Genomic DNA, 22,244 nt, shown 5'->3' on the forward strand with positions numbered 1-22,244 from the left:
ATATTTAGCTTATAGTGTCAATGAAGTGTGATTTTTACCACAGTGGTTAGAAAAGTTAGAAGCATTTAACAGCATCAGATGTTATAATTACTTAAATTTGTCATAGTCGTGGCAAGTTCCAATCTATGGGAGCTGCCTTTAATATGACCATTTCTTGGATATTTGTCTTCTTTTATCAATATGAATGTATGTAAATAAAAACAACAGGCCAAGAGAGGTCAAGGCTTATTGTCATTTAGTTCGGCTAAACGATGTCAGGCATGTTCTGAAGTGGGGCTTACTGTTCGTATACCGATACTGAAACTTCTTCTAAATATAAACCTAATGGAGCGATGAAAAAAATGAGTTAATCCACCCCCCCTCTCTGCATTGAGCTATGAGAAGCCCCCTCTGACAGAACATCAGACGCACAGAGGACTTGACGGGACAGGTGGACACGGTAGCGCAGCAGTGTGTGAGCGTGTGTTTGTTTCTGTTTCTGGAGTATGTGACATCCAAGGGACAACTCTCTGAGAGTTAGTCAGCCACCAGGTGTGGTATGTGCACGTGCCCCCGTCACCCCCTGAGACGGGGAAGGGAGAGCAAAATACCCCCATAAACAACGAGTCCTCAGGGGACACACAGGGTCAACTGTGCCGGGCAAGCAGACCTGCCACATAGCGTGCGTTCAACAAAGTGAATAAAATGATAAGTAAAGATTTGTCCGATTTGCATAATCCATGTTTCTTTCACGTATTAAGTATTTTACGTCCCAGCAAATTGCTGATTGGTTAGTGTATAATGGGAACGCAAACCAAAAAGACCTCCAAGAATTGAATCCAGCACAGGGTGGCACTGATTGCCTCCTCCCAGGATATGGGAAATGGATAGGATTATTATGGTCTGGTTCTGCTATGACAACAGAGAAAACAGACAGAGGAAAGACAATCAGAGCTCATCAGCCGCCTTCCCTCACACCTTTATTTACCCCAATCCCAAAGAGATGAGGAGAATTAGCATACTGATTTCTAACCCAGATATAAGGAGGAATTTCTAATTATTTATAACATCTTGGGACCCTCCTCTTGATCTGCCCAATAATGTTAACATAATTGCATAAGTTGTCAAAGGATGTTGGAGGGCTAGTGGAGGAACGCCCGTGGAATATTACACAGCTTTCAGTTTCTCTGTACAGAAAATATGGAGTAAAGGGTCAGAGCTGTGCAGCAGCTACAGGATGTCGGGACGCAGTCCTGATGTGCTTGTGTGTGGACTTCTGTTAAAACACTGCAACATATAAAAATGCCTTACAGGGGTTGCTGTACAGTATGTGTGTATTTAGTAGTTTCAACAAAAAGCACATTTGCTGACATATTGTTTACTTACATGTATTTTAATGGATGAGGGAAAAATATTGAGGTACTCGTGATGATTAAATTATATTTTTACATCACTCAACAATTTATTTCACTGTCTGACAAAGACATAAACCCTGGGTTAAAAGAAAAGTTTAGGGAAAACCCCAATGTCAAAAGCTTTAAAGCTGAAAGCCTGTTCAAAATGAGGATCATTCAAATTCCCGGGCTGGAGCAGCCATTACATTGAAACCCTTTATTGAAAACCTCCCTGAATACAGTAAAATGTAGGGAATCAGACAGAAGCGGAGGCATTGCCTCACACATCCTGCCCTTTCTATTGCTAATGCTAGAGTAGAGCGCAACCGGCTCTTTTATTGTGTAGCAATGAAACTCTTTTTCATTGCTCCGTCCTGGAATCAGACGCTGCAGTTGAATAATGCATTAGGCCTCTTGCCTGTACACTATGTAAATAGTCAACAATAGCAACAGTGGTAACAACAGGTTTGGGTCCGCTGGAGTATTATGTAAAGTGGTCAGGGGCAGCGTGTCTGGCTCTCCAGCCTGCTATTGAGGCAGTGGCAGGCCCCTCTGAGCGCAGGGGGACACGGCCTGCGCCCGGGGCCCGGAGGGGACACGCACAGAATTAATGAGGCCAATTTAGTGTTGGACCTGGGTGGCGTCTACTGATGGGTCCTGAAGGACTGTTGTAGCTTTACTCCCCCCCCCCCCCCCCTCTACCTCTTACCCCAGCTTCTCCTCCTGCTGAGGCCCTCAGTGCTGAAAGGTTCTCTACCCGCTGGAGACCTGAGCCACCTGCACACTACAGAAATGGATTCTATAGGAATCCATATGGTTAACAAGTGCCCATGCCTGGTTGGCAAAATATAATTTATTATAGACCATCTGAGAATACACATCAGTAGCAGCACACATTTTTAAAAATGAGGTTCTCTTTAGGGCCTGGTGAAATGCTTCCACCTCAACATTTTGTTTTAGATTTGAATGTATTGGACTTGGACGACTTGGTTTTGTTTGTGATAACCTGGTGTTCTTCTTCTTCTCCTCCTCAGGTAACATAGAATACAGCTGTCCTGCCACAAATGAGTGTGAGATCACAAAGCGGAGACGCAAATCATGTCAGGCTTGTCGCTTCATGAAATGCCTCAAAGTGGGGATGCTCAAAGAAGGTAAGAAGAGTAAGAGCATTTTTATTATTCTTACACACACACACACACACACACACACACACACACACACACACACACACACACACACACACACACACATGCAGATACATTTACTATACGTATTTTGTTTCACACAACATTCATGCAAAGAAAGAAGCCACCATTAATCTGGTGAGGGAGCTGTTAGTGGAACATTACAGCATCCCAGACTTGTTCTCATGATAGTTTGTTTCGTTAAGCAATGAGTCCCACAGCATCTTTCATCTAGCAGCCCCAAAGTGAGAGATGCATACAACTGGCTGGCCCAGACAACAGTTCCCAGCCCCCCTGTCCTCCCCCTACCTACAGAGCAGTAAATAATGTGCAGTTGAGCTGGGGACAGAAATATGCTGAATAGGTTGATCCTGCCGTCTGAGTAATAGAAATGTAACAGTATTCCGCCTGGAAAGGCTCAGGCCGGGTCCCTGAGCACACACTGGGCATGGTCTCAGCTCACCCCCGCATATTGATCCACTAAATGTTTTCCGAACATCTCAGCTCTCTTCCTGTGGATGGTTTTTTAAAGTCACGCCAGCAGGGAATTCAGTGACAATTAAACATGCTTCCGATGGATTTGTCTTGTTGGGTTCCCCCCCCCCACACACACCCCCCAATCGCCCTGACTGAACCCCTTGAGACCCCGAGGCATGGGCTGCTCTTTCGGGGGAGGCACCTATCTGTTCTCTCTTACTCCATCGCACGAGCACATGCCTGCTCACCTGCCTCTCTCTCTCTCTCTCTCTCTCTCTCTCTCTTTCTCCCTCCGTCTCCTTCTCACTTGTTGGTTGCTCCTAAAGGGCCAGACAAATGAATAATGAAAGATATGTGACTTGGGGGTGAAGTGGCAGTGTTATATTTATTCAAGCCTCCTCTGGGAGTAGCTCAGGAACTGTGTAAGGAAACGCGTTTTCCTCGAGTGTGGCACTTGTGTTGTGCCAAGTACAATTGTCCCTCATGCTTAAACAGTGGTATGAATACTGCCAGACAGAAGCTCTGATAAATGAAATTCTGTACAATCTTCCACTTTTAAGTTCTCCGTCTAACTCTGCGCAGTATATATCCCACCATTATTCCTCCCATTATTCACCGGAGAGCGGGATTTATAGATGCATAATATATCCGGTTGCCACCTGAAGCCAGAGTCATAGCCCGTATGGATCTCCACACAGTAACAGAATCCGCTGGACTGCATGCAGCCAGATAAAGCCTCAGTGCCAGAAAGACAGAGTAATCGCATTACTATCTGATGAAAAATTTATGCCAATATATCATCTTGGAGAATAAGAGACTACAAAAATATGTAGCCGTGGCTATAAATGAATGACCAGTGTCGGGTCAGGGTAAAAAGAATGTAAAACTCAAATATGCAGACTTTGGCTAAGCCCGTGGTTCTAATGCCACACACTTCTGTGTATTCAGCACATTGTCAGAATAAGAATGACCCTACTTTACAAAGCGGCTGTCATCACCTCATGGCAACTATTATCACAGGCTGATTGAAGTTTTGCGCAGGAGTTGCAATAGATCCCTCGAAAATAACCGATTTCTGTCACAATCAAAATATTAGTCAAATTGCACGTTTGTCGTGATTAACAGGGACTTGAGTAAGCTCTGCCTTGAGGTCCGGCCCTTTTTAAAGTGTCACCAAGACGAAATGGAAAGAGAGACACATGGTCTCTGTCCACTGTAAGCTCTACGAAGCCGTCGGCTCAACGCCATGCTCAGGCCCAGAGTGTGGAGATGGCCACCGCTCATGTGACTGAGGTTGCCACTTACTTTCATTACTGCAGAAAGGTCACATTGTGTCTCAATGGTAAAATCACCTAATTATAACTTTACAGCTCCAACAAAGTACGGCGCTGAATGAAGCAGAAGTTTAAATCCATCACCGTCTCTGAGAGAAGAGCGATATTAGACGTATTCTGAGGAAGTCATGGTTAGTTATTTCTGTTTACACTCCCACTAGTCAAATTCATACGATATCAGTTTCTACTGAGCAAGCACATGAGCTGCAATCACAGCATCTCAGAGTGTGGTACGAGGTGAAGGAAAATGGTTTGGAAGATCAGCAGTGTGATTACAGGAGAGCCTGAACTCTGTGTTGAGTCGCTGTACTTTCCCCTGACTGTATGAAGGAGGAAGTGATCAATAGAAGAATCAAATGTCAGGGGCAACAGGTTTTTCCTCTGATCAATGGAAACGGATCAGAGCTTAGAGCAAGAGAGAAGACAAGATACTATTGAGAGATTACATTGACATCATTCAGTGGCAGTTGCTCTCTGCACTGACTTCCTTTCTCCATCGCTCACCAACACATAGATCCCTCCACACATGTGCACACACACCGCTGCAGACATTCTTTTTTATTTCTGTATAGTCACATATATATTTCTATCTGCACACCTGTAGTGTTGACCAAAAACGATAGCTTTTTGTTCCATTGTCCTCACTGTGTAACAGTGCTTTCTGTAAAAGGTAGAAAGTATCCCATCCCATTGTAAGAGGACGGCGTTGACACCCGTGAACATTTGCTGAACAAAGGAGTAAAGTGTGTCTGCGATGATATACAATACACCTCTCATTGTTCCGCAGAGTGGCATGCAAAGGACAACCGCATCCCACAATAGCCCCGTCACAGCCACATACGCAACATACAGAACATACACGCGAACCACACTACGCTCACATGTATAGTGCCTGAAATTCTAGACATGACAATGTCCACATGTATTGTCGACCATTTAAACCAGTAAGACAAATACAGTCTCCTTCCAAGATGCAGTAATGGCAGAAGTAAAGTAGGTAGTAAAGTACTGTAATTTACAGCAATCTAAAGTTTAGTTGAAGTCTTTTCAATTAGCAGTGTGAGCGGGGATGTCAGCTCACTAGGGAATCAGTAGCTAACCTGTAAATGGACTTTGTGACGAGGGTGTCAGTATGGCAGCCCCTGGGGTTCAGCAGAAGGGGAGGAGGGCAATGCGTGACAATTTTTCTGCTACCCTCGCTCATCACCACTCGTGATCAAAAATGCTGGAACACACGTACAAGCATGCAAAGCTGGCAACAGGCGCCCTTTGAAATAGTGCTGACGGCGGTTTAGCCGGGCGGCTTCCTTGAAAGGCAAGGTTCACCATGCCTTGCCGTGTGGCCTTCTGATTTTCCCAGCTAAAATAGGGTGCGCCTAAGCCCCCCTTGGCATTGCCAACCATCCCAGACATCCTGACACTTTCCCCACGGAGAGACACCAGGAACAGGTGAGAGACTCAAAATAAGGGCCCCTACCACTGCCGGCCACACAAAGTGAGTGAAGACAGGCCCTTTTGTAGGAGTGTACTAGGAAGGGGATTATTATTGTTTTTGGAGAGAAAGAGGAGCCCTAGGTCAGCTGGCCCCAGCCCCCACCCCGAAGGCCTGCGCTAATCCGTGCACAAATGCCAGCCGCCTTGGCCGAAAGCCCTCTCCCTCTGCACCCTGCTTTGAAGAGATGATACCCGAGCTCGCCCGCTGCTGCCCTCACTGCTCCGTGTCGTGGGCCATAAAGCAGTGAGATGACTTTGGATGAGGTAGTACTCAACTCTCTTCACACATTTATAACGCTCCTTCTGTTTACTTTGGAGGGAGCACAACAGACCTTTGGTGTCGCCAAAGGGACATATGAACCCCACAAAGGCCCCGATAAAGTCCCGACCATAGTGCCCGACAGCAAGAGTGAATGAATCTGTCTAGCTGCTCTTAATCACTCTCTCATCCCCTCTGCCTGTATCTGGCCCTGTTGGACAGTAAAATGAGACAGGTTAGTGCCAAGCTTTAATTCCTGTCAGCATCTGTTAATTATGGCCAGGACTGTTCTAATTAAAAGAGGCACCCATCTACCTTCATCACCGGCTTTACACTGGCTGATACCGCCACATGACTCTACCGGCACAGAGAATCATATGGAGAGCAGAAGCAAAGCCAACTGGCAGACACCGAGCTCAGCAGGGGGAGCCGGAAAAGAAAAGCAGTGACATCACGTTTTGACAATGGGAGGAATTTTCCAACCATACAGCGGTAACGGGATCATCTCAGCTGAATCTGAAACTTGTTTTAGGCACATATACTCGAGTAGGCAAGTAAAGGGTGTTTGAAGACTGTTGTCAAGACGCCTTCGCAGGAAGAAAATAGTTCTTTATAAGTTACACATAAAAATGAAATTGTCATTTTGTGTGTGTGTGTGTGTGTGTGTGTGTGTGTGTGTGTGTGTGTGTGTGTAAAGCACAAGTAGTTGCCATCAGATGATTCCCTGGTGCTTGCTGAGAAGGATGATGCTCTATTGGGAATTGGGGGTAATTAGGTTAGTGGGTTGTCAGTGTCAGGAAATTGAAAGACAATCCTAATCAGATTTGTGTTTCCAGGGAATCAAATAATTTATAAAAGTAGAAGAAATCTCTATTCTTCAGTTCCATGAAAATACAGTTTACTGGAACTCCCCCCACCCAACCACCCACCCACCGCCCATCCCCCCCATGCGTTGAGATTGAGGGACAGGGGCTACGGCCACGTAGGATAAGTGGTGAAAATCAAGAAGCTATTTAGCATAACTCCACCGTTGAATTCCTCTTTGTTAAATGAAGGCCACCTTCTATCTAATATCATCTGATTTCCCTCCCCCCCCTCCCCACATTCACTGACCGACCTCCAATCACCGTGCATGGGACACATCCAAACTCATCCCCTCCAAGAGCACTTGCTGATGGACAAATTGTATTAGGCTCATTTGCAGTGGCCACACAATGCCCGGGTTTGACACCGTCCTCCCTGTTATAAAGTGATGAAATCATCAAGGAAGTGCTCTGGCTGCGGGTGTTGTCCGCTTAGAGGACGCGGGCGACTGACAAATTAACTCCTCCTCCACCGCAAGCATTTCATTGAGCCTTTTCTCATCCACCCTTTAATATTAAATTTGTTTGGGGGGGGGGGGGGTTACATTATGCATACAATGTAAATTTAAGGGATTCTCCCTCTTGACAGGATTAAGATATCAAGGATATTTAGGCTGTAGGGAGCAGTGACACGCTGGTCTATATATGGAAATGCAGATTATATTACATTATATTATATATACAAATTTGCATACACTTACATTAAATAACCAAATGTGTGACCGGTGGTATCAAATAAATAAAACAGTGTAGATTAAATATTTTAACTGTGTTGAAAATAAATAGAATAGAAAAGACATCCAAATGAAAACATTCTTATCAAATAATGAGATAATAAATAACTTATGTTATGATGAGGCTGGCTTGACATTTACAGTATCAGTGTGGAACCTGGCCCCTAGGTGTGGCTGGGGGTGATAAGGCCTCAGTGCTACTCCGGTGAAAGAGGGGTGAAATAAGGGTCTTTTATGGGAAAGCAATACCTAGTTATCTATCTGCAGTGTGACAGCGGATGTTTTGTACAGTGTGTGTGGGACTGTGTCTTCACTTGTGGGCCGGTCAAGTTTCCTTTTCGCGATACCCGAAGAGCGCTCACCTGAGCTCACGCACCCACACACGCAAAGAGGCTTGTCGCTGGCAGCTAATTAGTATGCAATCTGCCTCACCCCCAAAAGCTAAATAATTAGAGGGCCAGTCTGTGAGATCATTGACCCTGCGTTAAATATTCATATGTTTAGACCTGCTCTGGGCTCAGCTGTGTCACAGTAGACCAGCCAGGCATGGACCACATATGGGAAGGCAGCCGTGCCTCTGACACATTCTCACACACACACACACATACACACACACACATGTCACTATGCAGTACTTTTACACATGATCTAGTACAGAATATGTTTGGGTGTCATCTCTGATCATCATGCTACATATTTGTTCTAGTGTAATACATTTTAGAATTTATTTTGCATGTTTTCCAATGTATCGCCCTTTATCTCAAATATTAATTCGCTTTTTTTTTTACCCATCCAATTTTCATGTATTTGATTTCCCTTACACTCTGCTGTAGGAAAAAAAATACACTCTCTTAATCTCATGTCCCTGTCGTTTCTAACCCAGGGGTGCGTCTGGACCGCGTGCGAGGTGGCAGACAGAAATACAAGCGGAGGTTGGACAACGATAACAACCCGTACCTTGGCCTGACGCTCCCTCCTCCCACCAAAAAGCCCCGTGAGTACTGCTCCGCCACTAGCCCATTGTCTCCCTCCAGCCTCGTGTTCCTCCCGTCTCCTCCATGTTTGGGCAGTTGAGAGACTCATTGGTCAAAAAAATAGGCCAGGTGTTGTTGCGGTCGGAGCTGAATTATAATAAGTCCTCGAGCAGATGACCGATATTAAACAACGACCGAGTGCTCGAGGACGCTAGTCTCTCACATTTTCACACATATATTTTTTCCACTTGTATGCATTCTGTAGGGATAAGTGCTTTCAGTGCCTTCATTTCACTCAGACAAATTCAAGCTCCATCCATTAGTTTGCATAATGAGACAGAGAAAGAAACTGAAATTGAGACCATTCTACCGTGTTACAATTTCACCAATGCCCGGTGTTTATCAGCGAGATGCATCTTCGTGCCTGGCTGAGCTTTGCAGTGAAAAGCCCTTTGACCTCTGCTTTGCTTTGACATCTCCCCCTCCTTCCTCCTCTATCCTCAGTCACAAAGATAGTGTCTCACCTGTTGGTGGCAGAGCCAGAGAAGATCTATGCCATGCCTGACCCCACCATGCCGGAGAGCGACATCAAGGCTCTGACCACGCTGTGCGACTTGGCTGACCGTGAGCTTGTGGTCATCATCGGCTGGGCCAAGCACATCCCAGGTATAAAAGCAAATGATTTTTGCTTTCCTTTTTGTCTTTATTTGACCCTTTCGCTCTTACTTTTCGCCACTTTTATTTTTCTCTGTCTCCTCTCCACACACACACTCTGCATGAATAAGCACGTGCACACACACACGTAGATAATTAATGACAGCAGCTCATACAGCCTCGGGGTGTGTGGAGGATGGAGGGGGTGCAAAATGGACAAAGCTGTGCAAGAAACAAATCAATAGAGTGCATCTAAAACCCCTGCATTGAACGGAGGGGGGGGACACAGACCCAGTGCCAATGTATGTTGTAATCACCAGGGAGATTTAGAACAAAGTTGGGGACCTGCCCAACCAAACAAGACATCATATCTCACACAGACACATACACACACACACACACAGACACACACGTTCACACACAAACTCAAGCACAAGCACACATACATTGAATTATTGATGGGCATAATCATGTTTCTTCCTTGCCCCATAGACATTCTGATAGACGAGGTGTTAGGTTATAAGAGGCTGTTGAATTAAGGATACAGCGCCTCACGTCAGCAGAGATTTTGCTTCCTTCAAGAGTTTTCCTGTGATTTTGACAGAGAACACATTGTTTAGCCGCTTTTTTTTGCAACCGAGGCAGATTCTCCTTGATCTTGAGCTTGACCCCCCATAACTCTATAACATTACACTGCTGTAGGCACGGAGGGGTAACAAACTAAATGAATGTGTCCCTCAGCGGCACCTCCATAACCTCTTCTTCTCATCAGCATAACTTGGACAGGCAGAGCTGTCAGCATGCAGGAAATGTGCGACCACTACAGCACGCACACACATACACACATGCTGTCGGCCTCTCTCACACACATACACACACACACGTGTGTGCATGCTTTTGGATCACATCCGTGAATTCAGAAGATACATTTCGATTTCAATTCATAGATTAAGAAGGTTTATTTATTTTCAGCAAAGTGAAGTGGACTCCAGCTGACCTCGTGCAGGTGCATTTTGTACTGAAAAGGTATTAGAGTACTTCTCAGAAGGAGAGGTATTAATCAGGTACAGATCTGATAGTAAGGAGATTAGAGATGGATATGCTCCCAGCCCATGGCCTCAGCCCCGGCCCCTTATGCGTCTAAACTGTTTGGATCACTCCCCACGGGCCTGCATGGTCAGCACACTGAGAGTTTAACAAGGAGCTTAGTCAGGACTGGATCACAACTGACCCGATAACACACTCTCGTGGTTGTGACCCAAAAATCACACCAGCGTCGCAGACGTGCACAAAAACGAGAACATTCCTGTGCAAGCTTGGAGACGTTACTTATTAAGACACACACACACACACAGTATGAACAGATAGAGAGGAGTCTGTCGTCTTTTTTTATATCTTACTGGTGAAAAAATACAGATTATTTCACAGGTCATCTGAGGCCACTGAAAAACCTGAAGCAGATAGTATAAGTAAATATATCATAGTCTTAACACACCATTTAATACACAGTCAGTGTTTAAGGCTTTAACTTGTATCCGGTAGTGCAACATGATGTTAATATGTGTACACTCTAACTCGGATTTTATGTGTCATAGTGTTGAAGCTCTGATAATCAGATTATACTAACGCCTATTGTACAGTGGATAGATTCATAACGTTAATGGGATTTGCTGCGCAGATTGTTACAGAGGACTTGTCATTCCAAGTGCGTCGATAATGATCATTTAACCCAAAACCTGATGCAGTAAGCCTGACCGTCTGTTCCGACTGTGTTCCAGTACCTGGAGCTGGACGGATGCGCTAAACAATGTGCAGCACCTGGGAGATGGTAGACGTTAAGTGGATTATTCTGATCTGCTTCTGTATGAAAAAACACGCAGTCAAACTTGCGCTTTTGTTTTATATTTGGTCTTTTTTTTTTTTCACTTCGTATCAGAAAAACACACATTCTTTTTAGATAAAAAAATTGACAGAAAAAAAAGACATCAGCTAAGTGCTCGGTCCGTGCCTGTCCCTTTGGTGGAGTCTGTATTAGGACAGTGGTTGTCCTCTGGCCATGAAATGGCTGCATAATTGAGTTGTACATGGCTGAACCTGATCAGAGACGGTTCACTGGTTGAGCGAGACTCCATGCACTAACACTCATGCAACAACTGTACCCCAGGGCAGCCTACCATGCTCGGTTACTACCATATTTCTCCCTCCACCCGCTCCGGGACAAGAAAGGAACAAGGGGGGGAAAAAACTGCTGATTGCATTCTGATAGATTTTTGCAGCCTTAGGCAATGGAATTAAAAAGATTAACAGTTCATTATGAAGTAGACCACATTGATTAGGCCATTGACAGATGGGCCAATGACCAAAGTCCAAATGTAACAATTTAAATGTCGCGAAAATTGGCACTTACCTTCTCCCAATTGATTTTTAATTCCCCCTATTCTCAGCTAACATTTGTAAACGCGTTTGAAAAGTGGCATAATGTGGAGTAGAGTGGCCCTATCGAGTTTTAATTGGAGGGCGATTGGAGAATATCAAAGCTCTATCATTAGTGTAGATGGTATCTTTGCCTTACAGGGTCCAATGTCAGCTTTGTCATCCCGGCTATATTTAGCATACCGCGAAAGGTCAGTGTGCATACATGAAGTGCTTTTCAGGTTTTACACCTTTTTGTTCTACGATTTCAGATGAAATGAGAGCACAGTGAATCAATCAGATCAGGTGCACTTGTTATCTTAGTTCAACGAGGTAGATATTGAAGGCTGGTGTCACATGTCAAGAGCCTTTTCACAGGTTTGCCATTGCCAGCCTTGCCCTCATTCTGAATCTGCCTTTGATTAACTGATAATCACTGCAGAGCTTTTGGACACTAGTGTCACTGCTCCAAATAGCACCACGAAGCAGTCTAACGCGGCTGTTGCCTGAGGGGGGGTAGGGTCATTAGGAGCCGTGTTAGGGGGATGCTGACAGATGGCTTGTTGCTCCTAAGGTGCTAACAACCTTTGACACACATAGCAGTCCACTGTCCATCCCTCTGGCCCCCTTCCATCCCGTAAAGCATCATTTCACTCTGTCCCAGAGGTTTAGGGATGTATACTGACAGCTTCAGTACACTAGAACCTGTTTACCACCTTGACATTGCTGACTTCTTCAGTGGCGGTGGGATACCAGTGTGACCCCTGTGGCCTCATGTCACCCCACATTGCTTCCCACCCGCGGTGGGAATGCCATGTGTTCATATGTAAAAACTGCCATGCATGCTGCTTATACAAGAGGTACTCGTTGTTTGGTGTTTGCCCGCTCCCACCTTCCCAGGCCTGAGTGTTTTCAGCGGGGAATTCTCTGAAGGCTAAAGGGCCAAGCAAACATTGACTCTGCTGCTGCTGCTGCTGCTGCTGCTGCTTTGCTCCTAGACAATAAAAAATATTTTTTCTCTGGCATCTCCACCGCTAGAATGTAAAATATTCAAACAGCATTTTTATGCCTTCAATTCATTTTAGTTTCTTTTTTTTTTGAAAGCTACTCTAAAAAAAAAAGAAACCTCCTCCTCGTGTTATTGCATTTTGGGGTATTAGATTCAGACCAGATTAATCTAATGAAATAGTCTTGTTGGTATTGTTCTATTCATTACTGGTGTTTTGGGAATATTCATCATCTGTGCTTTATTGGATTCCAGCTCATCAGCTCTGCATTTGACAGACAACCGCCTGGCGGGTTAGTTGTTAGCGTGGAGGCAGCGATGTTAAAAAGAGATCGCGCCTCTTGTATGTTGTCGTGTTTGTGTCAGCTCAACCCTCCACCATAATCACCCACCCACCCATCAGCCCACCCTCCTCCAGCCCCCTCCGGGCTCCTGTTTTCTCTTTGCCATTAAATTGTGAAATCTACTTACTGTGTTGCCAGCCTGATCCCACTCAAGCTGCGTAATCTCCTTGTAATAGAGTGTGAATACTGCCCGGCAATAAATCAGCACCTCATCAGTGCACTTTATTAAATATAGACACCAACAGACAGCTCTTAGTATATTCAATTTACCCTCTGACGTAGGCTTCAACACAGGAGATAAAGATAGATTGAGCAATCAGGTGGATGCCGAGGCCTGAACCCAGGCATGAGAGCGGGAGGAAGGCAGAAAAGCTGCAGGGAGATTGAGATGGGGGCGTATTGGAGGCAGACAGGCAGTCAGGAGTATGCCGGGCCAGGAAAGGGACATCTGCCAGGCAGGGTGGGGGAGGGCTTTGTTTAGTTACTGTGACACATGAGCAGGTACATGCAGCATCCCAATTTGTGTGTGCACTGTTCATTTTGTCACCGAGTTGAATCAGTGCAAAATCTGAAACTGTAGCATCTGTGTAAACTTTTGTGTCATATTATATATATATATATATATATAAAATACTTTGTAGAAAAATGTGCCTTTAAGTGATCGTCAGCAGAGCGCCATCCCTCATTAAGCAATGTTGCTTGATGGCAGCGGAGATAAATTATGTGTAATTATGGCAATGATTAAAGACTGATTCGTCCCGGTCTTTGGGGCTTAACAGAGATATGTAACGTCAGTATTGGGCAGTGGGACCCTTGGGAGGGCTAAAGACTTCTCCTTTAGGGTCAGGAGGTCACAGGGTGCAGATTAAAACAAGAGGATTACTGTATTTAACGTTCTTCAACCTCACAACGTTCACAGGCTACTGGTCAAATCACCCATTCCCCAGCTACTTACAATGGGATAATGGGCTGGTTATCACGTTGACAGAAGGCAGATAGCGCTCTCTTGAAAAGTCGGCGCTAGAGCTAAAAAAAAAAAAAAAAAAGATGAATTTCAGATGTCAACCTCTTTTTCACCAACTCAATCTAGTTTGTACTGACATGATTTTGTTCAATAAAAAAAAAAAAAAACAGCCTTGGTGTCATCAAATCAGTGTCCAGGGAAAGCTCGCAGCAAACTGAGCTGTTTGTGTTGTACATGTGGCTGGACTGCAGGTCAAATTATTTATGTCAAGCGCAGCAATTTATTACCAAGCTGCTATTGATTGGGTCCTCCTGACGCCGTCATGTAAATTCAAGGAGAATCATGGTCGCTAGCTGCACGCACACACACACACACACACATCCATACATCCACACAAGCAAACCTGCTCTCACACACACACACACACACACCAGTACGAAGCAGCTCAAAATTGCCCTTCATTCTTGTATTGGTTATACATCTAACACCGTAGTGTGTCACTCTGCCTGATCAGAGGAATCCATACAAGATCAGAGGTGCATACATTTTCCCCTTGTCTCTCTTTTTTTCTTTATTCCGAAATAAAATAAAATAAAAAAAGGGTTGATATTGAATAAGCTTATGGCTGCATGATCATTCAGCTCAGTTTGAGGTTTAAAAAAAAAAAAAAAGATGTGTTGAACCTCTGGGGTCCTGTTAGGGGCAGTTTTACTCCAACTGGAGCCCGGAGAGCACTTGACTTGGCTGAGGTGAGATTGCCGCTGGGCAGAAGTCTTCAGGGCCTGCTTGTCCTTCTGATAGCTAGCCATGATAGATCAGCTGCTGTCCGGCCAGAATTACTCTCCTTCCACTTTCTATCTCTCTCTTCCCCGTCCGTCCTCCGGTCCCCCTTTTTCGCTGCTCTCTTTCTCTCTTCCTTATCTCCCTCCTCTCTGGCTCATATCTCCTCCTCTCTTTTATCCTTCATTTCTCTCTCTCTCTCTCTCGCCATTTTTTCCCCCTTTCCTCTCCGTCCCTCTGTCTGCGATGTTGTCTGATTGAGGGTGAGTTACGAGGGGGCTGCAGCTGGAGGGGGCCACCGTGCCTCGTAATTACATCTCTTTTTATTACCCGCGCTAATGGCCCTCGGGGAGAGGGAAACAATAATAAATTAATAGAATATGAACTCCAGCTCAACAGAAATCTACAGCATTTCATTTTGGACCGTCCTGTGCTCTGGCAGATGAAACGGTGGTCTGATTAATCTCTGCGAGGGGTTTGAAGCAGCCGTCTGTGGGTTTGGGCTGCCCCCTCCTGCCCACAGCCGAGTGCTTTTGGGGAGATAAAGGGAGAGGTGACGGTTTTGGCTTCTGTTGTTGGTCTTCAGTGGCCTTGTTTTTACCTTTTGAGCTATGAATGATGGTGTCCTGATGCAGTTAGTCGCCAGTTGGGCTCGGTTTTGTTGTTTCTTTGTTAGTTAAAGATGTTTTTATTCCTTTTTGTATATTGAACTGAATTTCAGACATGCCCATACAAGATAAATGCCACCTCTGATCAATTTGAAAGTGAAAATCCCTTTTGAGGCCATATGATCTCCGTATGAGCAGGGTGCTTAAGCCAAAGTGTAGAAAGAAAAGCGCTGCATTGTTATTATCTCTGTATACATGCCACAAAGACAGAAGTCTGCAGGTGCACTCAGCAGTGGAGTGGAAAAGGCCCTTCAAGCGCGCAGACAGGCCTCTCTGATTTGGTCAATATTGTGTCATGTTTGGTCAAACCCCCGCCAAGGCAGTGGGCTGGAAATGAAGATGTAAATATTGATATTTCATTAGAGGAAATCACCCACTCTGACGGCACTTAACCGGGCCACCTTCAGAGTGCGGCGGCCGGAGCGCCGCGTGACCTGCGGAGTCGGGAAGTCACTTCATTACTCGATTAAATTGAGTGGAAAAAGGCGAGGCAACGACACGAGATCCCATTTGGAGCGATAATTTAGGCCCTGTAGAGAGGGGATGGAGCAGAGGAAAAACACCACCTCTCCATCTCACAACACTGGATTAAATTCAAGGACTTTTAGCGTCAAAGGTAATTGTAGGCTGCTGGGCTGCATGTGTGCATATGGTTGAGAGGTGTCTGCTGTATCAGAACTCTAAAGCCTCTCCAGCAAACCCTGAACAAGGCCTTCACACGGGCTGTCACATTGGGAGCAGCGCTTTAGTTCCGCTTCAGCCCTCCTTGGCATTAAAAGGCTAGACAAAGCCTTGCCTGTGATTGTGATGCCAACCTGATGCGGCAATCAAGACCGCGTCCACGCTTGCATGACAATTTCCCTCCGGCCAGTCCGCAGTCTGTACAAGTTAATGGCCACGTATGCAGACAAGGAAATAACACAACAAAAGATTTTAAGATGCAGTCTGGATATGTGTAATGGCACAGGCCTTTACAAAATATGGCTTATTGCCTCCACTGATAATAGCAAAGTGCTTTGAGTGCTTTCGGCAGTTTGCTTTGTTGGGTCTAATTTGGGCTCTTCAGACCTCTGACCAGTCCAGTCGGACACCAGCACCATTCTGTTAGCACTCTATTCTACTGACTATTGATTCCCCTTCAAAATGTGAAGGCCCTCACATTTTGATCACAATCTGTTAATTAATGTATCCTCCAGCTCTACCCCTGCAGTGGTCATCACCACGATAAGGGAAATTGAACACTCAGGTACTACTCTGCCTGGCTCTTCTTTTCTCTCTGCCTGTCTCTCTCTCGCTCTCTCTCTCTCTCTCTCTCCATCCCGTTTCTTCTTTACTTTCTCTCACGCTTCCTCATCATGTCTCTTGTTCTTCTCGGCTTGCACACGTGTGTGCGTGTGTGTGTGTGTGTGTGTGTTCACGGTGTCCTGGCAGGAGGAGATAAACATCAGACTGGTGGCTGCAACCCAGCGAGATCATTTATATTTAAGAGAAAATGCGGGGAATAGGTGCGGTGAGCGCCCTGGTCAATACTGTAATCTATCGCCTCTTAATCACGCAGTGGCAGCTAGCGTGGCAACAGCGAACTTGTAAAAGCAATCATATTAATCATGGGTGGAGCTGAAGAGCCTAATATGCCGCCTGCAGGCACACTGTGCAGACGGAGGGGAGGTGGGAGATGGAGGAGAAAGCGTGGGGGGGGGGGGGGGGGGGGGAGTTCATGCAGTTTGTTGACAGTTGAAGGGTAGTACGAAGGGAAAAGGGATGAGATGGCTATCTGTTCCTCCCTCTCTCTTCCCTTCTCTTTTTGCTTTTACCCTTTTTAATTTGTTTGAGTTTCTCACAGCTCATCTTTCGGGGCTCTAGCGGTTTGTTTTATTTAATGTTCTATTCTCAGCGTATGTAGAGGTGTTGAAGGGGAAATGACAGTGGTTTGATGCGCCCGAGCCAATTTCAGCTCTTACAGCTGCTGTTGGAGAATGAGGCCCCTGGTTTAAGCAGGTCTTCAGGCTGAGCTTGAACCAGGTGACCCCTGTGCTCTCTCTCTTTCTCTCTCTCTGTACTTTTATGTGTGTAGATTTATGTGCATACGTAGGCCTATGGGTGTCACGATCCGCGGGTGCATGCGTGTTTGTTTTCCTGGTGGACACATGTTGGCGTATCTGTGCGTGTTGCTGTGTGTGTGTGTGTGTGTGTGTGTGTACGTATGTCCCCTCATCGCCTCCTCCCGCGACACAGTGCATGTCATGTCCTCAACCCCTCCAATGAGAATATGTCTCGGCGCTAATCCCCCCGCACACCAATAGAGGTGTGACAGGATACAAGGGGTAACCACATGGCTTTGTGTATCCCAGACCTTTGCACCGATTTACTGTCCTCACTTACAGTAAAGCCCACTCAAGTGCTCTGACACCGGCTTCAAAGAGGACCTTCCACTGCGCATTTAAAATTAAACACCACTCGCTAACATGTGCCTCGGCATGTACTCCGGGCTGCCGGGGCTTGACAAGTCGGGTTTGGTTTACAGATCAAGTCAAAGTGCCATCTGTTCTTTCAATTTAAAATACTTTTTAAAGCCATCTAATGAAAGAAGACTTCTGGCGGAATCATGGAAGAGGCACAAATGTGCATGTTTAAACTGAAATACGGTCCTCATACGGTTTCCCCCTCTGTCCCTCCAGGCTTTTCCTCCCTCTCTCTGGGAGATCAGATGAGTTTACTGCAGAGCGCCTGGATGGAGATCCTCATCCTCAGCATCGTGTTCCGCTCGCTGCCATACGAGGACGAGCTGGTGTACGCCGAGGACTACATAATGGACGAGGAGCACTCGCGGCTGACGGGCCTGCTCGACCTCTACGTCTCCATCCTGCAGCTGGTCCGCAAATATAAGAAGCTCAAAGTGGAGAAGGAAGAGTTTGTCACCCTCAAGGCCATCGCTCTCGCGAACTCAGGTGGGGCATCTTCAGCACACTGTCGCATCATAAATAACATTCACGTGTCGTGGTTCATCAGTGAGGCAAGTTTTATGTGCATTTGAATGAAAGCTACTGCAAGTTTTAAATGAACATCAGAACATTTTACCTCAATAAAAAAAGGGAAATTATTTATTTAATTTACACATATATATATATATATATATATATATATATATATATACATGTATATGTAATACAACACCAATAATTAATATTTTTTTACAATTTAGAGTTACTTTCAGAGAACAAACCTTTCCTAAAGCAGGCATTTATTTGCTTAATATTACTCCTATTGTTTCATTTCACAATGTAATTTGTTTTTGTTTTAAAAACATCTTAACTTTCCTACTAAAATAAATGTAATAGATTTCTCTTTTTGAATAATGTTAAGTGAATCCTTTAGCATTCATATCTGCTGAAATAACAAATTAATATGCACACAATATATATGAAGAATACATTGAAGTTGTACCATTATTTAAAGAAAGAAATCAAGACTCGAACATAACATTCTTCACGTGTATTACTCACTCGGATTATTTCACTCTTTCCTGACTGGACCTGAGTAATAGACACAGACAGTGTAATATCCAGAACAGTGAGCTATTGTCTGACACAGTTTCAGAAATTACATTTCTTAGTTTTTCAGGAGTTTTTCAGCGTAACCTTTAGTTTGGAGCGTGAGATGGAGAGATGGAGAAAAAGATAAGGGCAGTGTACGGGGAGAGGGGGGTGGAGGAGTGAGCTTTTTTTAATTGAACACCTTCCATGTTGTGGTATTTCTCAAGCACTCCTTCCCCATCTCCATAACAGTAGCTGCAGGGCACAAGCAGCCACGGGAGATAAATTTAGCATTTCATTAGGAGCACAGGGGCTGTCAATAAAATGTGTTAAGTCGAATGGAATGAGAATCAGGCAGTGATGGGCGTCGTTTGTTTCAATGTGAAGACGGCACGCCGCTATTGACAGGCTCCTTCTGAGGAGGCAGGACCTGTCCCGCTCTGATCAATGCACGCCTGGGTCACTGGGCCGCTTTCGCTTGTTTTGTCCGGGGACTGAAAAAAAGAAAATGCTGATGGTGGGCCTTTGCTGTCCGACAACAGAGCTTTTGGTAGGGAGGTGGGGTGTGGGAGAGCGGAGAGATGGGGGTCGAGGAGAGAAGAGGGGGGAGGAGGGTGTCCGGAATGTTAGAACAAGGTCTCTGGGAGATCGCTCTCCCGGGAGCCCCCCCTGGTCCGACAGCTGTGAAAATTCATAGCGATTGATTTTGTAATTAGCAGTTTATCAATCGCATCGACGTGGGCTCACTGATGGATTGCGAGGAAATTGTTTCTTCAAAGTTGTTTTTTTAAGTCTACCCCTCCTCCAAAGACTACACGCTGCATGCTCGCCGTCTCCTGCCCTCTTTTCCTGCCCATCTGTTGAGATGTCTCTCTCTCTCTCTCTCTCGCTGTCTCTCTTTTTATTTTCTCCTCTTTTGTTTTTTCCTCTCCCTGCAAAGCATTCAATTACAATAGGTTCAAATCAGGTTTATTGCTAAAACGTGTTTGAAGCATGAAAACAGGGAGAAATGATGAGTTTGATTTGAAAAAAAACCCAGCTTGTTAGGTTGTGAATCCAGCCTCTGTGAAAAGAACAAGAGATAATTATGTCACACCACATCCTCATCTGAGATTTTTCTTTTTTCTTTTTTTTGCCTTTTGTTCTTCCATCCTCCCCCCTCTCACCTCCCTCCCTCCCACATTCACTTTACAAAACGACCTACTTCATTTTACCACTGTGGATTTGAAAACCGTCAGGGTGAGAAATGTCTCAAGGTCTTGGGAATACAGTTGTTCCAGTCAATGAATTTGGGGCGAAGTCTGAAATCTGTTTTGCCTTTTTATTGTCCCGTGTGGTAAAATATGCACCGCCAAGGTGAGACGAGTCAGGCAGCCAATGACATGCCGCCACCGGAGTGCCAGACACGGGTTAGCCAGTGAACGACAGCGTGACCCCAGACTGTCCCTGAGAGAGGCTAGGAGGTCGTAAGAGAGGCAGAAAAAAAAAGGCCAGAATGAGAGGGGAGTGCTGTAACATGATGTACAATAGAATCGGGAAAGAACGGTGGCAGTGTAGCGAAACACTATAGGAGCGAAGAACACCGGAGAGAAGCCAGACTGAAACTGTAGACCGCTCTAAAACTGGCCAGAAGGTGGGAAAGATCTTGGCTGACTGAAGCTGAGAGAGTCACAGTTTTGGTTTAATATGGAAAGATAAACCTTTTTTTTTTTTAATATATAGACAAATAACACAGAACATTTACAGCCAGTTTTAACCGCTATATTTTCGATGATCATCTAGCTGTAAAATAAACCCATTAGTATTTGTTTTTCCTCCAGTCGGATGGACAGAAACTCCTTGGAGGGAGAAGGAGGAAAATTAATTGAAAGGAAGTGTTGTATTCATCTCAGGCTTGTTCGTGGCGTCCAATTCTCTAATGGAGCCCCTTTCTTTTCCTTGTTTATTTGTCCGTTAACAATCTGTCCTTTGGAACAGTCAGGTGTTTAATGTGTACTCGCTCAGAAGAGATTGGGTGCTATTCATGCTATTGTTACTAGAGGATAACATTGATTTTCAGTCTCGCTGGTCAAGGGCCGTATGAATATCCCGCCCGGTGCACCAAAGACTAAATAAATAATTAAATGAAATAAAGCAGATGTTTTTTTCCTTTTTCTTTTTTATGATCCATTCTTTATCTTGTCGGCGTGTGAGTTATACTGATAATGTGTTTGCTACCTTTTACTACTGACAAAGCAGTACAGATCAATCATGAGATTAAATTTAGTTTTAGAAAATCCCATCACTCCTGTTATATTACTACTGTCTCAGAGTGCAGGCTACAATTCTTAAAAGTTACTTTTTTTTCCCTTCTTTTTGACAAAAATTGAAAAGCCCATCAATCTTCAAACTCCTATCTCTGCTCTCGTTCCCATCAGACTCCATGCACATAGAGGACATGGAGGCGGTGCAGAAGCTTCAGGACGCTCTCCACGAGGCCCTGCAGGACTACGAGAGCAGCCAGCACCAGGAGGACCCGCGGCGGGCGGGCAAGCTGCTCATGACCCTGCCTCTGCTGCGGCAGACGGCCACCAAGGCCGTGCAGCACTTTTACAGCATCAAGGTGCAGGGAAAGGTGCCCATGCACAAACTCTTCCTGGAGATGCTGGAGGCCAAGGTCTGATCGGAGGGTGGCTGGTTGGCCACGGCAGCGGCGGAGGGCTGCATTAGCGATACAGAAAGTGACTTGAACCAAGGCTGAGGGCCCTCAGGAGGAGACCCCCACTGACTGTGCTAGGCAGGAGAGAGACTGACCTCTCTCACTCCTTCTCCTGGAACCCTGGGACACTAAATAAAAAAAGAACAAATTCAAAACTTGGTTATTAGTATAAATATAAAATGCAGATTAATTTAAAATATATAAGAAATACTATGTACAGTAATAATTTTTTGTTTTTTGTTAATTGTCAGTGGTCATGCTGTATATGAAGAAGGACCCTTCTGCCCCTCAGCATCTTCAGAATAAGTAGTTGCCAGTTCTTGATAACAAGATAAAGAGGTTTCTTCTTCTCGGCGAACAAAAAAAGTTCCTTAAATTTGTTCTGAAGACAGCAGAGGTGTCAACAACCACGAACTGACTCACAGTCTCACAGTTGTTGTTGTTTTTCCTGGACTTGACCAGGACATGTATATATTTATTAATGGAAGACTGA

General features: G+C 45.1%; 1 protein-coding gene across 7 annotated transcripts in view; it reads left to right on the forward strand.

Annotated features, from left to right (window-relative positions):
• The window catches only part of esrrb (estrogen-related receptor beta), a 39,098-nt gene extending 17,288 nt beyond the window's left edge, over nt 1-21,810 (forward strand). For 2 of the 7 annotated variants that reach the window (XM_079174755.1, XM_079174760.1), the window contains exons 4-8: nt 2,408-2,533; nt 8,602-8,712; nt 9,197-9,358; nt 18,199-18,468; nt 21,471-21,810. In XM_079174755.1, the coding sequence (XP_079030881.1) occupies nt 2,408-2,533; nt 8,602-8,712; nt 9,197-9,358; nt 18,199-18,468; nt 21,471-21,715 (914 nt within the window). In that variant the 3' untranslated portion in view covers nt 21,716-21,810. Of the gene's footprint in view, nt 1-2,407; nt 2,534-8,601; nt 8,788-9,196; nt 9,359-18,198; nt 18,469-21,470 lie in introns of all 7 variants that reach the window. The other 5 variants (XM_079174759.1, XM_079174761.1, XM_079174758.1 and 2 more) reach the window with 4 other exon arrangements.
• Nucleotides 21,811-22,244: the final 434 nt, after the last annotated feature.

Source organism: Pholis gunnellus (genome assembly GCF_910591455.1).
Source record: "Pholis gunnellus genome assembly, chromosome: 15".
In the NCBI taxonomy this organism is placed as follows: domain Eukaryota; kingdom Metazoa; phylum Chordata; class Actinopteri; order Perciformes; family Pholidae; genus Pholis; species Pholis gunnellus.